This window comes from Malania oleifera, chromosome 5, assembly GCF_029873635.1.
Source record: "Malania oleifera isolate guangnan ecotype guangnan chromosome 5, ASM2987363v1, whole genome shotgun sequence".
Taxonomy (NCBI): Eukaryota; Viridiplantae; Streptophyta; class Magnoliopsida; order Santalales; family Ximeniaceae; genus Malania; species Malania oleifera.
Genome location: NC_080421.1, coordinates 10311371 through 10331873, shown reverse-complemented (window position 1 = coordinate 10331873; position 20503 = coordinate 10311371). Strand labels below are relative to the sequence as shown.

At 38.9% G+C, this 20503-nt stretch overlaps 1 protein-coding gene across 1 annotated transcript in view; it reads left to right on the top strand.

The window, feature by feature from the left end:
- Positions 1 to 20503, top strand: part of LOC131156219 (phenylalanine--tRNA ligase alpha subunit, cytoplasmic) — a 37158-nt gene that overhangs the window by 13703 nt on the left and 2952 nt on the right. The window contains exons 8-14 of the mRNA XM_058109732.1: positions 1186 to 1223; positions 1327 to 1365; positions 2184 to 2260; positions 2340 to 2424; positions 2527 to 2623; positions 4146 to 4242; positions 4701 to 4772. Coding sequence (XP_057965715.1) covers positions 1186 to 1223; positions 1327 to 1365; positions 2184 to 2260; positions 2340 to 2424; positions 2527 to 2623; positions 4146 to 4242; positions 4701 to 4772 — 505 coding nt within the window. The remainder of the gene's footprint in view (positions 1 to 1185; positions 1224 to 1326; positions 1366 to 2183; positions 2261 to 2339; positions 2425 to 2526; positions 2624 to 4145; positions 4243 to 4700; positions 4773 to 20503) is intronic.

The window sequence follows — 20503 nt, the reverse complement described above, 5'->3', positions numbered from 1 at the left end:
TTTCTATACAAATGTTGGTAAACTGGAAATTATGTAGCATTTTTGTAGTTCTTTAGAAAAGTGGAAATGGAAAATAAAATGGTGTTCCACAACTGAGGTGTTCCTAAAATTCTTTTTGAGGCCAAGGCTTTTACATGGTTAGCAGTCATTCCCACCTTATTTGCACTCTCTGGCTGTGCTGTTTTTGCAGCACAGATTGCTTGGGCAGCTAGGCTTTTTGGAGAGTTGGGTTTGTTCGGACTCTATAAAGGTCATTTTATGTACTTCTTTCGTGGGTTTGGAAGGGCTGAAACTGTCTGTCCTTTGTGGAATTATGCTGTTTTTGATGTCTTATGGGGCATTCAGTTGACAAGGAATTCACACTTTTTTTGTGGGAAAGAATTGTTCTCTTTGCATCTCATTTGTCTTTCTCTGCTGGTTGTTTCAAGGGGATTTGTTTCTCAGACTTTCATTGAGATTGATGGGCATTTATGTTTCTTTTCAATTTTTCCCCATTTTTTATACTTTTCCTTCTTTTGTTATTGGAGATATCTTATCCTCCGCTTTGTGTCTCTGTCCTCCCTTTAATGAAATTCCTTCTTTTACACACGTGTTCACGTGCATATGTTAACTTGTTAATCATAGTAGGTAAATGGGTTCGGGTGTGGTTCTCAGACCTAGTTGACCTGATTCAAATTTGATATTATTATTATTTTTTTTTAAATATATGAAATAATTTAATATTGTTTAATCAGTTTCTAACATAAACTGACTAATATCAGTTTGCTAAGTTTGAATATTGATAAAATAAAATCGAAACTCACAAAAAGCTGCTTCATTGTTGACCAGGGGGCTTCACTGCATTATGTTGTTGCATTTTTTATTCCGTAAAAAGACAATATGTAATGTAATGGAATATGTTCAAATATGCATTTTGATATGTGTGCGGTACTGTGCTGTATAATTCAACTACTAAGAAAGGAGAATGGAAGAAAGAATCATTCAAAAAAGTAATCCCAAATTGTAAAACAGACTGACAAAGCCTTTATCTAATGCTAATAACCAGCTTCCTGTAATATTGATGTGGTTTTTGATGCATTAAATTAGGTGGTTGTGGTGCTTTAGATTATTATTTGCTTAAAAATTTTAAATCCCTTGTCACTGTTATTCATTTGAATACTGCTTCTGAACATCTCTTCGTTTCAGGTTCGAAGGCAAATGCAGATGATTTTTCTTCTTATGGGGTGAGATGTTCTTTCTTATTTTGCTTGACTGCTGCACAACAATTTGTATGTTTTATGGTGTATTTTTTGTATCGAGCTTTTGACATTTTTTGTATGTGTGTAGTTTTGAGGAGATGCCAACAAATAATTTTGTTGAAAGCAGGTAGCGTGCTTTTCCCATCTCATTTTGTTCCCTCTGCTGTTATATAACTGTAGTTTGGCACTTCAAATGAAAGATGAGGAGCTTATATTGATCTTTCTTGTCGTCCCAAAGATTGTTAGTGGAATTGATGAATTTCATAGTCAATGTGTTGTGGGTAACACCTATGTGAATGTAATAGAAAGCATTACAATGCACTTTTTGCATTGTGATGTATGTCCATTTTCTTTAAGCTTATGATAGAAAAATGCATTTATGTTTGCACACTTTGTAAAGGAGTCCTCACAGACATATTCTTTGCGGCTCATTTAGTTTACAGAATAGTTATTCCTTGTATATTCCTAATTATTTCATTCAACATATAATAAAAAAGAAATAGACATCCCATGATGAAATTCAGGAATAGTCATTTCTTGTCTATTTCTTATTATGGACTCAAAATGTTTCACATTTTTATTTGCTTTATAGTAATTTTTTATATAACTAATTATAACTAGCCCGTTAAAACTGATATATTTTTGGAATAGGCATTCCGCAAACCAAACGTAACCTAAAAGAGTCCTCACTTTTGAAAACTCCAGGGCTGTTGACCACCCTTAAAATACATTTGTCAATTGTTTTCATTAATCAGAAGCATTCTGGGAGAAAATGTTGATTTTTATATTAAAGTATGGTTAAGTTTTCTGAGACATTATTTTCCTGAAATTTGTCTTGTTTATTTTTTTATGTGGGGTTTTGAATGAATGGTTATGACACGATTTCTTGTTGCTGCCATTGCATTGCACTCTGTAATGTTGACCTGTTTCTGTTTCATTTTTCAGCTTCTGGAATTTTGATTCATTGTTCCAGCCACAGCAGCATCCCGCTCGAGACTCACATGATACTTTCTTTCTTAAAGGTTTGTTTGCTTGATTTCCAAACTGTTAACTCTGTTACATCTGGTATTCTTATTAGCCATTTGGCACTGTCACTTGTAGATCCCTCCACTACAAGGAACCTGCCAGAAGATTATGTTGAGCGGGTAAAGCTTGTTCATGAGTCTGGTGGTTATGGGTCCAAAGGGTATGCAAATTTGAAAAACCGTTCCTGCATTTATTTTGATGCCTACCACCATATGTTTTGCAAGATTTCTTTTTAATAAGATATATATTTTTCATTCTTAAGCTATGGATATGATTGGAAGAGAGAGGAGGCAAATAAAAACCTTCTGCGGACTCACACAACTGCTGTTTCTTCAAGGATGCTTTACAAGCTTGCCAAGGTATGCCATTGGGGCCTGGGACTGCAGATTCCAAAATAAACATTAAGAAATTGCTTGATGTAGTTGTTGGGGCAAAAATATGGTGAAAAAAATGAGGAGCTTTTGAATTCAACAGTTCCTTGTATTCATACTTACCATTCTATTTAGACATTCTGAACTTGCAGATGATGGAACTGCGCTTGCTTGGGTTGCTTTAAATAGAAAAGAAGACATAAACTGACCAATTTCAGGATTGGTTTTGTTCTACATCCAATTGTAATCTGAAGAATATTTTTTAAAAAATAAAATAAAATAAAATCCTATATGCAATGAATGCCTGTTTGTTAATATGCTAGTTGATTCCATGATTCTAAGTTCATCCTATACCAGACCAGTCTGGAATATGGTTTATATACATTTGCATTATGGCGAGGCATCATTCATGTGTATATAAATATATATGTTTTTACATATGGACCCTTGTGTCGCTACATTCCATTTAGTATTCAGAGTAGGTGTAATTGGACCTGCTTTTTGCAAAGATCTCATTATTTGGGACTCTCTTCGCTTCTTTGGCCTTCTATTGAATCGATATATAGGTCTGATCGTCCGTTTTTTGATTTTAAGAAGGCATCCAACAGTAATTCAAATTGAAGCAATTGGGTGTGACTCAGGCATATGCCATGACCGATCATATTCATGAATATGATTAACTCTCAAGATGCTTTGTGGTGAAATGGTACAAATGAGACCAAAATCTCATGCTAAAAAAGCTTGGAGGTTTGGGAGAGGGTGCATGCTCAGAATCTATTTTTCATGGGGATTTATTTACACATAGTTAACCAAGATAATTATAAACTAATTTTCAAGAATGGAAAAGTACGCATGAGATCGGGGCTGGAGTCTATTTTTGGAGAGGATTTAATCCAAAATTAACAAAGATAATTATCAACAAATTCTCAAGAATTGGAAGTACCATGCGTTTGTTGATCATGCAATGGAAGTTTATATGGCCCGTGTTCTTTTCTTTACTTTTTTTTAATTGAAAAATAAGATTTTATTAAGGAGTACAACGAGGAGCATAAGAAATCCTCCTTAAACAATACAAGAAGAAAGAAAAAATCAGATCAAATAAAATCAAACAGCATGACCAGCAAATCACGCTGTAAATCAGAAAAAGATAACCATTTAAAACATCCGGCTGCAAAAACTCACAAGGAGGCCAAATGCTAATCCTATCCCAAAGCATAGGCGAAGACATCCTGTTCCCTGAAAAAATTCGAGCATTCTTTTCCAACCAAATTTCTCAAGAAACTGCAAAAATTGCACACCTCCACAATGCTGAAGCTTTTTTTTTTGTACTTTTTTAATTATTTCAATGTTTTCTACTGCTTGAATTTTGTTTGCTGTTGCTTGGAAGAGTGTTGGTTGCATTATTGTTTGGAAGCTTTTAATTGTGGCTCACATTTTTTGTTTTGATGTTGGAGGTTTTGCACATTTTACGTTTTATATATCAATAGAGGGACTGTTTTATTTTTCACAGGAACCATTTGCCCCCAAAAAATACTTCTCTATAGATCGTGTTTTCAGAAATGAAGCTGTAGATCGAACTCATTTGGCAGAGTTCCACCAGATTGAAGGTATGTACAGTTTGAACTCTAGAATGTCTTATGCACTGGGGTTTCCTTGGGTTTCTACAAGAATTCAGTTTCATTCCTTCTGTGTCGGTGTGGACCAACCCTAATCATAGGGTCTAGAGCATTAAAACGAGAACTGACCTACCTGGAACAATGAATATTTACATGAAATTCAATAGCCAGATTTGTCATAGCCTCTGTATATTGGATTAATAATGTCACTGATTGAGTTGGTTTTACGCAAATCCTAATCCTTGCCATGCTTGACTGTGAGTTGCTCCTCACTTGCTCAACTCAGAACTGATCTAATGTTGAAACAGAATCAAGAAAACATGGCCAAGGTAACATTAAATCAGGTGGATCTTTAGGGCCAACCCAGTTGAAGTTGAAGACTTGATTGGCGACTAACTAATTGATTTATCGTATGTGTGAATCGTTCATCTGTTTGTTTTGTTTTTCAGGCCTGGTATGTGATCGAGGTCTAACTCTTGGCGACTTAATAGGGGTCTTGCATGACTTCTTTTCACGCCTGGGTAACACACAAACTCTTATCTGTAATTGAGTTGTTTCATTTGTTATTTTATCTGCAAACAAATTTAGTTTTTGTTCTATTTTAATGATTTGTAGATTTGTAGCGAAAGGAAATTGAGGAGTAATGAGGAGTTTTTATGTCACTGGGTTTCATTTGGATCTAGTTAATGATAAGTATTGATTTTGGAAAAAGTACTGATAATTTATATCATTGGCTATAAGTACTCAATAGGCAAGGCAAAGTACTGTTTGGGTCTGTCAGAAAATAAGTACTGATTTGTAGTACTGGTGGAATAAGTGGCATTAGGCTTCTTGTAATTGTAATTATCAAATCTAAATAAATTGATACATAATGGAAAATAGTTTGAATAGCACAGATCAAAACTGTGCACATGCACACAGTTCACAAATCACTTGCCAGCATATGCTGTGACATGTCCCCAAGCAATTTATCCTTTTATCTTTTACTACCACATTTTCATTAGATGTGGTAATAGGTCTTATAAGTTAGTCATTGGCGGGAAACCATGCACATGCCCACAGCTCACAAGTCACTTGCCAGCATATGCTATGTGTCACGGTCTGACTATTTTCACACCGTTGTGAAGGGGCCGTGCGGTGCTAGCTAAAGTACTCTTGCTTAACTAGCCAGCCTATCGTTTACCAATATTCATCCACGAAGCACTTTCATTAACATTCAATCAGATAGCAGCGGAAATAGTAATCAATTCATGAAAGCCGTGGCAACCAAGCAGTAAACATTGAAGCAAACGTAATTCATTAACAAATCCTCCGTTGACATGGTGTACTTAGCGAGGGAGGCAAGTAGGCTAAGCACGTTGACAATTGCTAGTGAGTTTTACAATGACTAATGAACACTCACCCTCCCCTAAAGAGGTTTTTATGTAATTATCATCCTGACACTAGGAAACATCAAAGTGACCGAGGAGTCATACTGCCTTATTTGGCTTACAAAGACTCTACTAGCAGAAATTAACCCTACACTAGTATTTACATGATGGAAACCCATCCTAAGCACACGAGATAAGCGGTCACAGGCAAGCATAATGCCCTGAACAAGCTTAGCTCGTGACATTCTCCCCCACTTATGCGGTTGACGTCCTCGTAGACTTTTGGCGGTAGGTACACTTCAACTTTGTCCACGAATGGTTTCAAATCTTCCGCAGAAATCCAGCTGATTTCTTTGTCATCAAGGCACTTCCACTTCACTAGGAACTTCTGCCGCTTCTTCCTTGAGGATATGAACTTTCTGTCTGCAAAGATCTCTTCAACATCATGTCTGTCAGGTTGCACTGTCTTCAACTCTGCGCTGTTTGACTGACTTCTGCTCAAGTTGTTGGTGTTGGCGTTGAATGGCTTGAGGCAGTTGACATGAAACTGCGGTCTTCTCTCATGATCTGCCCACTTATTCATCTGCTTAGAAGCTTTCTCCAGATAGGCTTGGGCAAATTTTGCATTCAGTCTCCATTCTCTGGTGAAGATGTACGCCTTGGGACTCTTTCGTCTGTACGGCTTGCCCACTGTGTGAGGTAACAGCGGCAGCTGGCCTATAACAAGCTCAAAAGGGCTCTTGTTGGTTGTTGAGCGCCTTTGGGCGTTGCCACAGAATGGAGCCACATCAAGTAGTTGCATGCCATTCTTTTGGTTGTCGTTGACAAAATGGCACAAGTACTCATCTAGCAGCTCTCTGAATCTCTTCATCTGTCCGTTTGTCTGTCGGTGATAACTCGAAGAGATGTCAAGATGTGACCTGAATATCCTGAAAAACTCTGTTAAGAAGTTGTCAGTGAACATTAAATCTTGGTCACAAATAATAACTAGGGAAACACCCCAATATCTCACAATAGTCACAAGGAATAATTGTGTCGTCCCCTCTGCCGAACAGTACTTTGGTGCGGCCATGAAAGTACCATACTTCTTCCACTCCCCTTTTGTCTTGTTGGCAAGTGAGACGAGTTTTGGTATAATCAACCACATCATCCCGCATGTGCGGCCAATAATACCTCCCTAGTAGTCCTGTCCTTGGAGTCATTCTTCGCGAATACCCCTCAACGAACTTCCTGTAGTATCTAGTAAGGCCAAGAAAGGAACGCAACTCCTTCACTGTCGTGGGGATCTTCCGTTCTTGAATCATCCTTACCTTCTCCATACCCTTCCGGATACGACCTTGTTCAACAACTTGACCAAGGAATTTGTTGCTCCGCCGAGCGAAAAAGAAATTCTCCTTCTTCAAATCCAGACTGTTTCCCCTCAGCCTGTCGAACACCTTCCGTAGATGCTCTTCATGTTTCCTCTGAAACGACACCGATGCTCCCAACGGTGTTTTGGAAGGGCGAACACATCCTGCTTCCACTTCATCAAGCTGTTTCCCCAACTCTACTATTTCAAGAGGCGCAATCCGACATGGGCATTTAGCAGGTGGTTTCACTTCTAATAACAACTCGATCTCTTGCTTCACAGTCCGTCGTGAAGGCAAATTTTGAGGCAGCTTATCTGGCAACACCTCCTTATCCTCATCCAACACCACTTGGATGGTCGTAGGCTTTAGCTCTTGGCCTACTTCTTTGTCTACCACTATCGTGGCTAGACGTGTCTGCTCACCCTGATCCAATCATTCATTGAGTTGTATGGCTGAAAGGGACTTCCCGTCGTCTCCTTTCGTTGCAACGACTTGCACCATGCACGAGTGATCTCCCATCAGACACAGGGAACTAGCCGAAGGCATCAGCACTGCCCTTGTCCCCATTAGGAACTCCATTTCTAGAATGACTGGATAGTCATCCAATGGCACCGCTGTGAAATTCGCATGACCTTTCCACTGTCCAAGCTTTATAGCTACTTGCTTGGCTACTCTCAGAGTAGGCTGGGCTACAGAGTTAACTGCTTTCATGCGTCCTGTATCCTTCTCTAAGGATAAGTTGAGTCTCCTTGCTTCCAACTGCGAAACAAAATTATGAGTAGCCTCCGTATCCACCATAGCGCGAGTACTCTTCCCATTTATTCTCAAGTCCACAAACATTAAACCTTTTGCTCGTGTAACTTTCGGTGTTTTTGCCTGCTTTTCCAATGCGTTCACCAACCGCATTGAACCCACCCTCGGGGCATCATCCTCTTCCACATCGTCTTCCACTGCCTGCTCTACAATGGAAGCCTGTAAGGCATTAAGTAATGCTTTGTGAGGGCACTCAAAAACTCTATGAGGACCTCGACACAAGAAACATTCAAGTTTACTCTTCCCCTTTCCATTGGGTGTGTTGAACCCTTGAGACGACGAAGCTTCCTTTGAGGTTGATGATTTATAGTTAGCTCCCCCACTCTTGGGTTTGCCATTTTTGAAAGACTTTCCACTGTTTCCCTCTCTGCCAAACTGTTTGGACGAAGCAGTCTCATCTCCAGCGTAATCTGTCAAGCGTTCTGCAGTCGCTTGTGCAGTTGACAAGGCTTGAACCCTTTGTCTATGAAGTTCTTGCCCATGGTTTCATCCCCTCAAGAAAATAGAACAACTTGTCCTTCTCCGACATATCCCGAATATCCAACATTAATGCGGAAAATTGTTTCACATATTCACTGATTGACCCCGTATGCTTGAGATCTCTCAGTTTTCTCCTTGCATTATACTCAACGTTCTCAGGAAAGAATTGGGCCTTGAGCTCTCTCCTCAAGTCTGCCCAACTATCAATTACACAGTTTCCATTTTCAATTTCTCTGTACTTGGTACGCCACCACAGTTTGGCATCACCAACCAAGTACATGGTCGCAGTATCCACCTTTGCCTGTTCTAAGGCCATCCTCACAATGCGAAAGTACTGCTCCACATCAAACAAGAAGTTCTCTAACTCCTTGGCATCTCGGGCACCCCCATACGTCCTGGGTTCTGGCACCTTGGTCTTGCTAACTCTCGGAGTGCTGGAGTTCCCCATAGCAAGAACCATCACATTCATCTTTGCATCCAGATCTGCCATCCGGGCCTGCAAAGTTTCAACTGTGTGGCGAAAGTCCTCTGACATGTCGCTTATCAAACTTGCTTGACGTTTTTGTGATCCCATCACTTCATCAACAAGTTCTCTCATCTGGGCCACCTCCGCGGCCATAGTGACGGTTGTCTCTTCAACCTGTGCTTCCAGCACGCTGATCCTCTCAGCAGTGTTTGGTGCCATGGTCACTTACCAAAGCTTCCCAAATCCAACAACGAAGGCAATCGAATTCACGTAGTAACTCAACCTTGGGCTCTCACCAAGTGTCACCGACTTGGCTCTGATACCAAATGTCACGGTCCGACTATTTTCACACCGTTGTGAAGGGGCCGTGCGGCGCTAGCTAAAGCACTCTTGCTTAACTAGCTAGCCTATCGTTTACCAACATTCATCCACGAAGCACTTTCATTAACATTCAATCAGATAGCAGCGGAAATAGTAATCAATTCATGAAAGCCGTGGCAACCAAGCAGTAAACATTGAAGCAAACGTAATTCATTAACAAATCCTCCGTTGACATGGTGTACTTAGCGAGGGAGGCAAGTAGGCTAAGCACGTTGACAATTGCTAGTGAGTTTTACAATGACTGATGAACACTCACCCTCCCCTAAAGAGGTTTTTATGTAATTATCATCCTGACACTAGGAAACATCAAAGTGACCGAGGAGTCATACTGCCTTATTTGGCTTACAAAGACTCTACTAGAAGAAATTAACCCTACACTAGTATTTACATGATGGAAACCCATTCTAAGCACACGAGATAAGCGGTCACAGGCAAGCATAATGCCCTGAACAAGCTTAGCTCGTGACACTATGGCATGTCCCCAAGCAATTCATCCTTTTATTTTTCATTACCACATTTTCATTAGGTGTGGTTATAGGTCTTATAAGTTAGTCATTGTTGAGCATTGCAGCATGAATGTTGCGCCCAGTGCTGCTTTGGTTAGGTTGAGTCTTAAAGCAGCGCACACCCCAGCCTTTTAGAGTATCTTGGGTTGGGATGACCAGTTTGTGTGTTACAGGGAAGTGTTTAGTGCCCCATCTAGTTGTGCAACTATAGACTTGGGGTCTATTGTGATATGTTACTTGTAGATTTGTCCCTTGTCCTGTCATGGTACTCTTGTTTCTATGATTTGAATGTAATCAATCATATTAGGGAGAACAACTATGTGTTTAGATAGGTTTTATTAGTCATAGACTTAGTCATTGTGCTGTGCCAGCCTTTTTGATCCCTAGAAAGGTGGATCTTGGAAGATGTGTGTAGATAGTAGAGCCATTAATAAGATTGCCATCAAGTATAGATTTCCCATACCAAGATTTGAGGACATGTTTGGTGTGTGAGTTGGCTTTAGTTGGTACCCAAGATTGACTTGTTCTGTGCAGATCATTGATTAGAATGAGCAAAGGATGAGGGAGAAAACCTGCATTTGAGTCTGAAGATGGTTTTTATTTGAGTGGTTAGTCATGCCTTATTGACATTCTAACTCCCTAGCACGTTTTATGAGGGTTATGACACATGTTTGGAAATCATTCATAGAGAAATTCCTAGCAGTCTACTAGTCTACAATAGGAAAAAGGAGGAGCACTTGGTACATCCTCATTAGGTTTTTGCCACTTTGAAGGAAGCTAAGCTGTATTTAATCTCAAAAAGTGCAACTTTTTCCATCCTGGTGTGGTCTTTTCTGATTTTGTGGTTTCCAAGCAAGGTATAGCAACTAATTTTGATAATATTCGAGCCATTAAGGAGCATCATAAGGCATGGATTATTTTTAGGTTCATAGATTTCATGACTTCGCTACTTTCTATAGGAGATTCATTAGGGGTTTTGGCACTATTATGGCATGGGTCACTGATTGCCTTAAGAAGGGGAGTTTAATTGGACTCCTTCAGTTGCTAGATCTTTTGGAGAGCTTGAGCAAAGGTAAGTCATGCACCTATACTTAGGCGTTCAAACTTCAGAAGTCTTTAAAGTTGCTTGTGATGCCCTTTTAAAGGGCACTTGGTTCTGCATTTACTGCATTTCTTGTAGAGATTTCTTGGTTTAGGGAGTTGCATACTTGTGGTTAGCTTGTAATTTGGGCCAGGGGTGATACTATTGCCGCAGTTGAGGATAAGTGTTATTGTTGTTTTTGAAGAGTGATGTAGCTAGGATAGTCTGCCAATGTTGTTATTTGGTATCTAGGATACAAAATATGGTCTTTAGACACCTATTCAAATGCCACATGTGCTGTGGGGAGATATATTGTGCATTTTGTTCTTGGAATCCCTAAAACAAAAGAGACACGATTTCATGTTTTGGTTGTTGATAGGTTCTCCCAGAAGTCACATCTCATCCCATTTAGTAAGATTCTGATGCCTTTAATGTGGCTAAGTTGTTCTTTAAGGAGATAGTCAAATCGCATGGATTTTTAACTGTCATAGTGTCTAATAGGGGCATTAAGTTTTTTTAGTTACTTTTAGACGACACTTTTGAAAAATGTGTGTTAGTAATTTGATGTTTTCTTCTACTGATCACCGTAAAACTAATTGTTGGACTGAGGTTGTTAATTGTACCTTTTGATGATCTTCTCATGTGTTGTGCGAGAAAACAAGACACCTGGGACTTAGTGCTACCTACTATTGAGCTTGCTTATAGTAATTTGGTGAATAGGTCCTCGTGCACCCATTGATCTTATTCTTTTGCCACTAGATTCTCAAATCTCAGAGCCTGAGTCTTTTGTTTGTCACGTTTGTGAGTTGCATTATGAGGCTGGGTGTAAAATTTCCATGAGTAATGTGGATTATAAATTTTCCAGTGACGTGCATTGTAGGGCTAGAGACTTTAGTGTGGGTGATAGTTTTTTGGTTTGCATTAGACCTGAATGCCACCCTAGAAAACCTCCAGGCTCGCGTAGTTGGTCCTTTCTCTGTTAGTCTAGTTTCAATGTGGTGAATGTGACACTTCATCACGGCACTTTTGAGCCTCCTGCCTTGTTGCCTGGGTTTTGTAGTTCCTCAGGCTCTTTACATTTCTTGGCTGCAGAACATGTTTGAGGCCAGTGGCAGATCCAGAAATTATATTTAGATGGGGCCAAAGTATATACATATATATAAATTTTATGGAGATTGTTTTAATATGTTTGTAATTGTTATGACTTTTATTAATTTTTAATTAAATTATCTACAGACTGCAAGATCATGCTGTCGATCTTCCTCTTCCAGGACAGTCTGAAGATACCATCTTAATTACTGCTGAACGTGAAGATGATGTCCCTACCATTCTACAGATCCCACGACAAATCCCTAGAGAAGAACTGAAAGAACTTATTCCTCTAGAATGGGTTTCCAGCTATGAACAGCTTCATCAGCAATCTTCACCCATCCATCTCTCAGATCCTAAGTTCCAAAGACTTCCAGATGGTACGGTAAAAACAGTGTTTAACCCGAAAGATACAGCTTCATCCAGCACACCTCTGGTGTTCCAGTCACTAATGATAAAGCCTGTTACTTTCGAAGATGGCATTCCAGTCAGTCATGTTGAAGCAGACAGATCTCCCATCTATACAGACAAAATTGAAGGTCACTTCATATGGGATGTTGACCCATCAATGTGTGATCTAGACTGCTCTTGTCGTCAAACACAAAAAAGAGAAACTAAACCATCTTGCAAACCCTTTTCTCCTCACAGAAAACCTGATGACCCATCCAGCCCATGGATAGGCATCCGACGCCCAGATCCAAAACCAAAGCCTTTGTGGATCTATGATAGAGCCCTTGAAATTCTTCGAGAAAAAGGTCTCCTTCCTCCTGAAGAACCCAGATCAGAACCTGAACCAGAACCATATCAAACTGAACCATACCTAACTCCAGTTTCCAAACTGCCACAGTCTCAGCCAATTCCCTGTTTCATGGCTTCTCCATATGACAAACAATTTCCACCCTTGGAACCAAGGTCATATACAGATTCCAACCTTCATTCTAGACCATTTATCCAACCCTCTGAAGTTCAACCAGACGGATCAAGGAAGCTTCCATCTCAAGTTGAACAAGTTCTGAATTGGCAAACCCAGAATGCTAGAACACAGAATACGACGCTAACTGCCATTGATCATAAAGTTGACAGACTCATCCATCATGGCGCTCAGATGAATCAACGTTTCGATACCCTTGATTCCAGAATTGAAGCATTATATGATGATCTCAAAAGGAGAATTGATGTTCTTAGTTCTGAACTCAGACAATTTATTTCTGAAGGATATTGTGGATCATTGTTCAATGCTAAAGAAGAAGAAATCAGAAGACTCAAAGATGAAGTATCACAGATTGAACGAGAATATCGCCCAACATCCGCACCAACCTACACACCTAAAGCCTTTCCATATGCTCCATCATATTCCTTCATTCCACAATCACCACCTACACCATCCTACAGACAGCCTGATTATTCCAAACATTTCAAATCGACTGCTGAAATCCTGAAGAAACATTCCCTTATTCCAGCAGCTCCTGTTACTCGCAGATCTCCAATTCCAGCAAAACCTTTGCCCCCTGAACCTGTTGATCAAAAACTCAAAAGCCCATTTGTTTCACCTGATCAATCTCCATCCTTTTTTGTTGATCCTATTCCTGAAATACCTATTGAAAACAACAGTGATGTTTCCACTGAATCTGAAACATCATCCTCCTCCTCAGATCAAGAGATTATTGATCTCACCAATATGATGATGGCATCTCCCACAGAACCAGGATCATCCAGAACTCAAGAATTCCATGACGAGACCGATACCACAGTTCCTATTGTGGAAGAACCCTCTGAAGCCACTTCGGCAACTCCTCAATCGGCTCCTCATCATTCAAACAACAACTCATGGTTCTCTTTCAATGGATTTCCTCCAACTAAGTGGAGAGACAGAATTGGTGAATTCGGTGCATGGATTGACCTCCAACTCTCAAAGCCCGGGAACACATTACAATCAGTTCTTGTTGAATTTACATCCAGATTTACTGGTACATTGAGAGACTGGTTTCAAAGTCTTGGTGAATTCAGACAAGTCACATTTATTAATTCCCAGATTCCCTCCTTTGCCTTGGGAACACTCTACAGAGAATTTGTTGGTGATCCAGACATTCATGCCAATGTTGTTCGACAAGAATATTTTGAAATGAGATGTTGCTCTTTAAAGAAGAAGGATCTTGATTTTCATTATCAAAGGATGTCTAAAGGGTATTATCTTCTTGGTGGATTTCATGATGATAATCTCAGACAAGTTTACATTAATTCATTACCAGAAGATATTTAGCCAGATTTGCAGAGAAAGATTGCTTCTCTCTCCCGACCTCTCAAAGATATCTCTTTAGGAGAAATTCATCAATTGGCACTCACTGCTCTTGAAAAGTTATGTGACACCCATCAACTATTCTCAAAGATGATCAAGCAGAATCATAAGTTCACGAAGCAATGCAAAAAGCCCTACTTATAGATCAAATGCAAAGAAAAGAATTGCATCTGTAATCCCAAAAAGAAAAAGCATTTCAAAGATTATGGTTCTGACAAACTTTCCAAGAAAGATCACAGAAAGAAGAAAAGATTCAGATTCTTCAGAAAGAAGAACCAAAGAGGACATGACAAATCTCCTCGATGTTTCATTTGCAAGGAAAAAGGACACTATGCAAAACAATGCCCGATGAACAGGACAAAATCTGCAAAGCTTGCTCAACAGTTACAAAATGAAGAAATTGATGCAGATGCGGAATCCGTTCTTTCAGAACAAGAAGAGATGACTGAAGAAACTATTCTCGTCCTCACTGATTCAGAAGATTCTGATTCAGACATTGATGATCATTCGGACGAAACTCTTCAGATTCAACCAGCCTAGCCTATTCTCTTCTCTCAAGATTCTCATATCAGTCCTCATGTCCAGATCCAGCTCCTTCTTGAAATACATGGTAAACCCATTCCTGCTGTTGCATTCATTGATACAGGATCTCATAAGACCATGATCAATCCTAAAGTCTTACCACTAGATTGTTGGTCTTCCCATACTCAGTTTTTCAGAGCCGCTAATGATCAAATCTTTACAACCACTTTGATTTCCAAAAGGAAAATTGGGATTAAACTCCTTCCTAATTGCATCATTTGGACTCAGGTAATCGGTAGTTCACTTCCTCAAAAAGATGTTCTTTTAGGATGGGATGTTTATTGTCTTTCAAAATCCTTAAGAATTCTTCCCACTGGAATTAAGTACAAAAGAGAATTCAAGCCTTTCACCCAGACAAACAAGATTTATTCTCTTTCGTATTCTTCTCCGGATTTTCAGCTCATTCAAAACAAACTTCTGAAGTTATGTGTAGAAAGTCATGATCAGTTCATTCATGATCATCCACTTTGGAAAAACCCAGATTTCTTTATCCACATTCCCTTCAAGCTCAATGAAGATGTTAGTCCGACTAAAGCTACACATCCGGGAATGACTCCATCAGACCTCAAGCTTGCCAGAGAAGAATGTTACTCTTTGTTAAGACAAGGTCTCATTGAACCAACCAATTCCTCTTGGGCATGTCAAGCATTCTATGTTGAAAAAAGATCAGAGGAAAAAAGAGATTAGTCATTGTTTACAAGCCGTTGAATATGTTCATTAGGGATGACAAGTTCCCTATTCCAAAAGCCAGAACACAGTTCATCCATCTCGCTGAAGCACAAATATTTTCAAAGTTTGATCTCAAAGGTGCATTTTGGCAACTCGGTATTCACCCAGATGACAGATACAAGACAGCGTTCTGTATTCCGAATGAACAGTTCCAATGGACATTATTGCCCTTCGGTTTAAAGATTGCGCCGTCACTGTTTCAAAAAGCGATGACCAGGATTTTTAATCCTATTCTGCATAGTACCCTGATTTACATTGATGACATCTTATTGTTTTCAAAAAGTCATGCAGATCACCATCAGCTTCTTGAACATTTCCACCAGCTAGCATCACAGTACGGGATAATGTTATCAGAAAAGAAAAGCGTGATTGGACAAAAAGAAATTGATTTTCTGGTGATGAAAATTTCCCACGGTACCATCTGTCCAGGTTCACATCTCGCAGAGCAATTATTGAAGTTTCCAGCTGCTAATCTTTCTGTCAAAGAAATCCAACAATTTCTTGGCATAATTAATTACATCAGAGACTTCATCCCGCACGCAAGTCATCACACCAGCTCCCTGTCACAGCTGTTGAAAAAGTAACCACCCCCATGGGGCCCTGATCAGACAAATGCTGTCAAACATTTGAAAAAAACTGCCAAGGATCCACCGCTTCTGACTATTCCATCTACCGGCAATCTTATCCTCCAGTCAGACGCAAGTGACCATTATTGGGGTGCACTATTGTTTGAAGATAAGGATAACAGAAGAACCTATTGTGGACACGCAAGTGGAGAATTCAAAGATTCGCAGAAACATTATCACACCGTATTCAAAGAAATAATTGCGGTGAAAAATGGAATCCAAAAATTTGACTTCTACGTCAGATCAAAGCACTTCACAGTTGAAATGGACAACTCATCTTTTCCGAAGATGCTTGAATTCCGAAATAAGATTCTCCCTGATCCACAGATACTCAGACTGAAAGACTGGTTTTCCCGATATGACTTCTCCGTGAAGCATATAAAAGACGATCACAATGTTCTCGCAGATATCTTATCTCGCCCCAGGAAAACAACCTTCATCATATCTAAATACCAAGCCATACCACTGATACTCATGGCCTCATCTTCTTCCTCACCTCCTGATATCCTCTACCTCAGTGCCTCTACCCAGATATATTTTCCTCCAGAAATGGAACCTGACATCACTGATCCAGATAAAATCAAATCTTGTGCAAAAATCTTCTATTACCACTATGCCAAGACCATAGGCCAATACCCTACCTTTCCAGCCTATCCATTCCTTAATCCCTACGTCATCAATCCATCATCCTTCAATACACATGTATTATGGTATCTTTGGTATCTTTCTGTTTTGCAGGTACATGCTGTATTCCTCCCACTACAAGAGACGTATGCTCACCTTGATGATCCAGCCAACCAGAAATCCCTGTTCTGGACCTTCCTCCAGTTGTTCGATCCACTATCCACATGGAGAAGGAAGCTGACCGCACTCATGGGAAACCACAACCTCTGGAAGATGGACCCGTCTGAAGCAACTGCTGTACACAGTATCTTCATACTCCATCGACCGTATTTCTACAATCCTACTAGAAAGCTGTTATGGTCCCAGAATTAAGCTTATGAATGGGATACATTGTACAACCTCTCTACATGGTCAAGATACAAGCCCTCACTGCTGAACCACCTCTGTGAATTGAATGACCTAATGTCTTGCTCTGAGCTCATCACACTCATTCCAGACGAGATCCCTGCACCCAAGTCACCTGATCCTCCAGATCCAGATCCAATGGATACAGACGATGAAGACAATCCATACAAGAATATGACGTTCTACCATCCGATTCATGGACAGATTACGGATGAAGACTACGTCAACCTCAATCTCTCACCATCATGCAGAAGTCCAAAATGACAAGCCACGTCCGTATCTACTTTATGTATTATTGTTGTTAAAGTTCACACTGGTGGGCCGTCCTATGTCTGTGTGTGTTGCAAGTTTGCTTAAAGTCTAAGTTTGTTGGCTTGATTTGTCAAAAAGTCTTACATAATTAAAGGTGGTGGGTCACTCCCGCACAAATGCAGCCGCCCATGTGCTGTCACCTTTATTTATGTGTGTTGTCAGTAGTTGAGTTGTCTTCGTCAAGTTGTCAGTCGATGCCACAAAGTCTTCACCGACTTTGCTTTATGTCGTCGTCCAACTTTATGTCTCTTTCGAGTTTGCTTTATGTCACTCTCGTTGTTTGCGTATCATGTAAGTCTCGGGGTCTCAGACTTCTATATGAAGGGACTGCCTTCCCTTTTGTAAGGCAGAGCAAGATAGACCGGAGTTAGACGAAGAAATAAATTTCCTTTGTGTTCTCTCCATGGCTTTCTAATCTCCTTCTTCCCCTAAAGGCTATCTGCCCGAAGGACTTCTATTCTCTTACTTCTATGGACTTGTAATGTCTTTATGATATTACGAGGGATATCTTTACAGTGGATACCCGTAACCTGCCAAGTCACTGAGGAGTGGCGCAAGGCTAACTTCTGGTTTAACGAAACTGTAATGGGTTCCTTGCAATGATCATATCATGGCGCCTAGTATGCTCTGTGCTTGCCTCTATGAGGATCCTGCACATCAGAAAGGTAGTACGGTCCCCGAAGACCTCCTCTGGTAAAGCATTTGGTTGAAGGACCCAAGTTCTCCGTTGAGTGGCCGTGTGGAAGGCTTGTGTTGGAGATGTGGTCCTAGATTGGTTGCTTTCCTTTGGAAGGTCTTGGGGTAACTATAAAAAATACAATTATATATATGCCACTATGAGTATGGTATATACAAAAAAATAAAATAAAATTCAAGGGATCAAATATAAACCAATAATTTAACTTGAGTAATGACCTTATAGTTGTGTTCGCTGCTTCTTTTATAGCACAAAAGCCGTCAACCATCAAATTAGTATCAAAATTTTGCACAATTTCTTTCTTACTGTATATAGTAATTCGCATGATATTCATTTTTAATTTATTGCAAGTTTGGTTTTAACAAAATTCATAACTAGGGGAGAAAAAACACACTTGGTTACAATTTTGAAAATAGGGATAATTAAAATAAATTGAGTCAATCTAGCAACAAGAGGATAGATTACTAATTTTATTGTTTCCACCAACTTTCAACATAATTTAAAAATGATTGACACTTCTTAAAAATTTTAGACACTGACAAATATCAAGTTGATAATGTTATAATTAATGTCTGAAAACTTCTCTTTTTAGTAAAGTCTTTGGAATAAAATTAACATATTTTTATAATGAATTCTATCACTTTTTATTCTTTAGGAATTTTCTTTTAAGAGTTATCAAATTGTTATATCCATATGTGTACTTATTCTATGCATTGGTATTAGTAATCCTTAACTTTTAACCCTTCTAATGTAGATTTTTATACTATTAGACAATAAATTTTACATTGTATATTTACTTTTAACTTAATTTTTTTAATACTTTTAATAAATGCAATTACTAATTTTTAAATTATGACATAAAAAATTTAGAAGCTTGTCATTTGCTTTTTAAAAAATATGAATATACATCTATTTGGTATAATATAAAATAAAATAATAGTGAAAATATCTTTATTATCTATATGATTTAATCTTTCATTTGATCCAAGTGATTTTTTCTTTTTTATTTTATGGAAAAAGTATGATGGAAGCCCCTATATGTATGTATATATTTATAACCTTCAGTTGGGGGTGGGGGGAATTAATTGGGAGGGGCAGGCGGCTTCAAAAGATGCATTCAATTTTTTCAAATTGAACAAAAAAAATAAAAAATAAGAAACATCTGGGGATCTTTGGGTGGCCCGGGTGGGGGGGAGCCACTGTTTGAGGCTATTCCTGGAGTTCTCTTGACTTCTTCTCATGGCCCCCTGGATGACATTTGGCTTTCATCTCCCTTCGAGGAGTTCTCTTGACTTCTTCTCATGGCCCCCTAGATGGCATTTGGCTTTCGTCTCCCTTCAGAGTTCAGATGCTACATGACTTGCGAAAGATGCTTTTCACATGGGTGCTCAATCTATTAAAGGCATGTCTATTGCCACACTCTCCAAACTTCAGTTTCTTTTTCAGCCAGGGGAGAATCATAAAGGACTGCCCCATCATTTAGCCCGCCTATCTAGTACTTATTTTGATGTAGATTTAGGGAAATATGAATGATTTAGACCTTATTTTTTATGTAGATTTAGAGCAATATGCATGATTTATACCTCATTTTTTATGTAGATTTTTAGGGCAATATGCATGATTTAGGCTGCCTATTTTTCAATGTTGTTTTGGTGGCTTACTTTGATTTGATGTATTATTTTTAAATAATGAGGAATTTAGCAAATTTTCGATTTATATATAGTGTTTTGTCATTTTTACTTTAACACCTCAAATGGATGAGGAGGTTCCTTGCCTTTTTCATTGGACATCTGTGGTATCTCGACTGCTATAGTGATGAGGAGTGTCCTTACTGATTTCACTGGATTTCTAGCTTTGTGAGCTTTCTGTTGTGCAAATAATCTACCTTAAAAAGAGAGAGAGAAAATTTTGTTTTTTGGGTTTAATTGAATTGTTGGAGCTAGTCACAGAATATTTGTTGCATGCTACGGTTTAAAATCTTTTGATGCACGACATAAATTAAACATAAGTTGAATGGGTTAGGCAGATTATGAACAAAACAAATTTAAAATAAGCAAAGATCAGCCGTTTTCATCAATTGCTTCTCATATCCTTGCTCAATATTAGAAATGAGAGTTGAGAATGGGGATTGGGGAGGATTAGATAATGCCTGTTAGCAATTGTCAAAGACAACATACCCAACTTAAAAAGAATATAAAACAGACATTGGTATATGTAATCCTTTCAGTAAGAAGAATTAAATTGATACTGCAATTAAGCAAACAAATTAACTAATTAGGAGTCTGGGAAGTAATTAAATTCACAATAAATTAGGTGCAGAGTTATTAAGAGTATCTTAAGGATTCAATTATTTTTATCATATATCATTAGTTGGATGTTGAACAGATAATGAAATTTAATTATTAATATGAATAGACTTTCTGTAACTAACATTTTAATTATCATA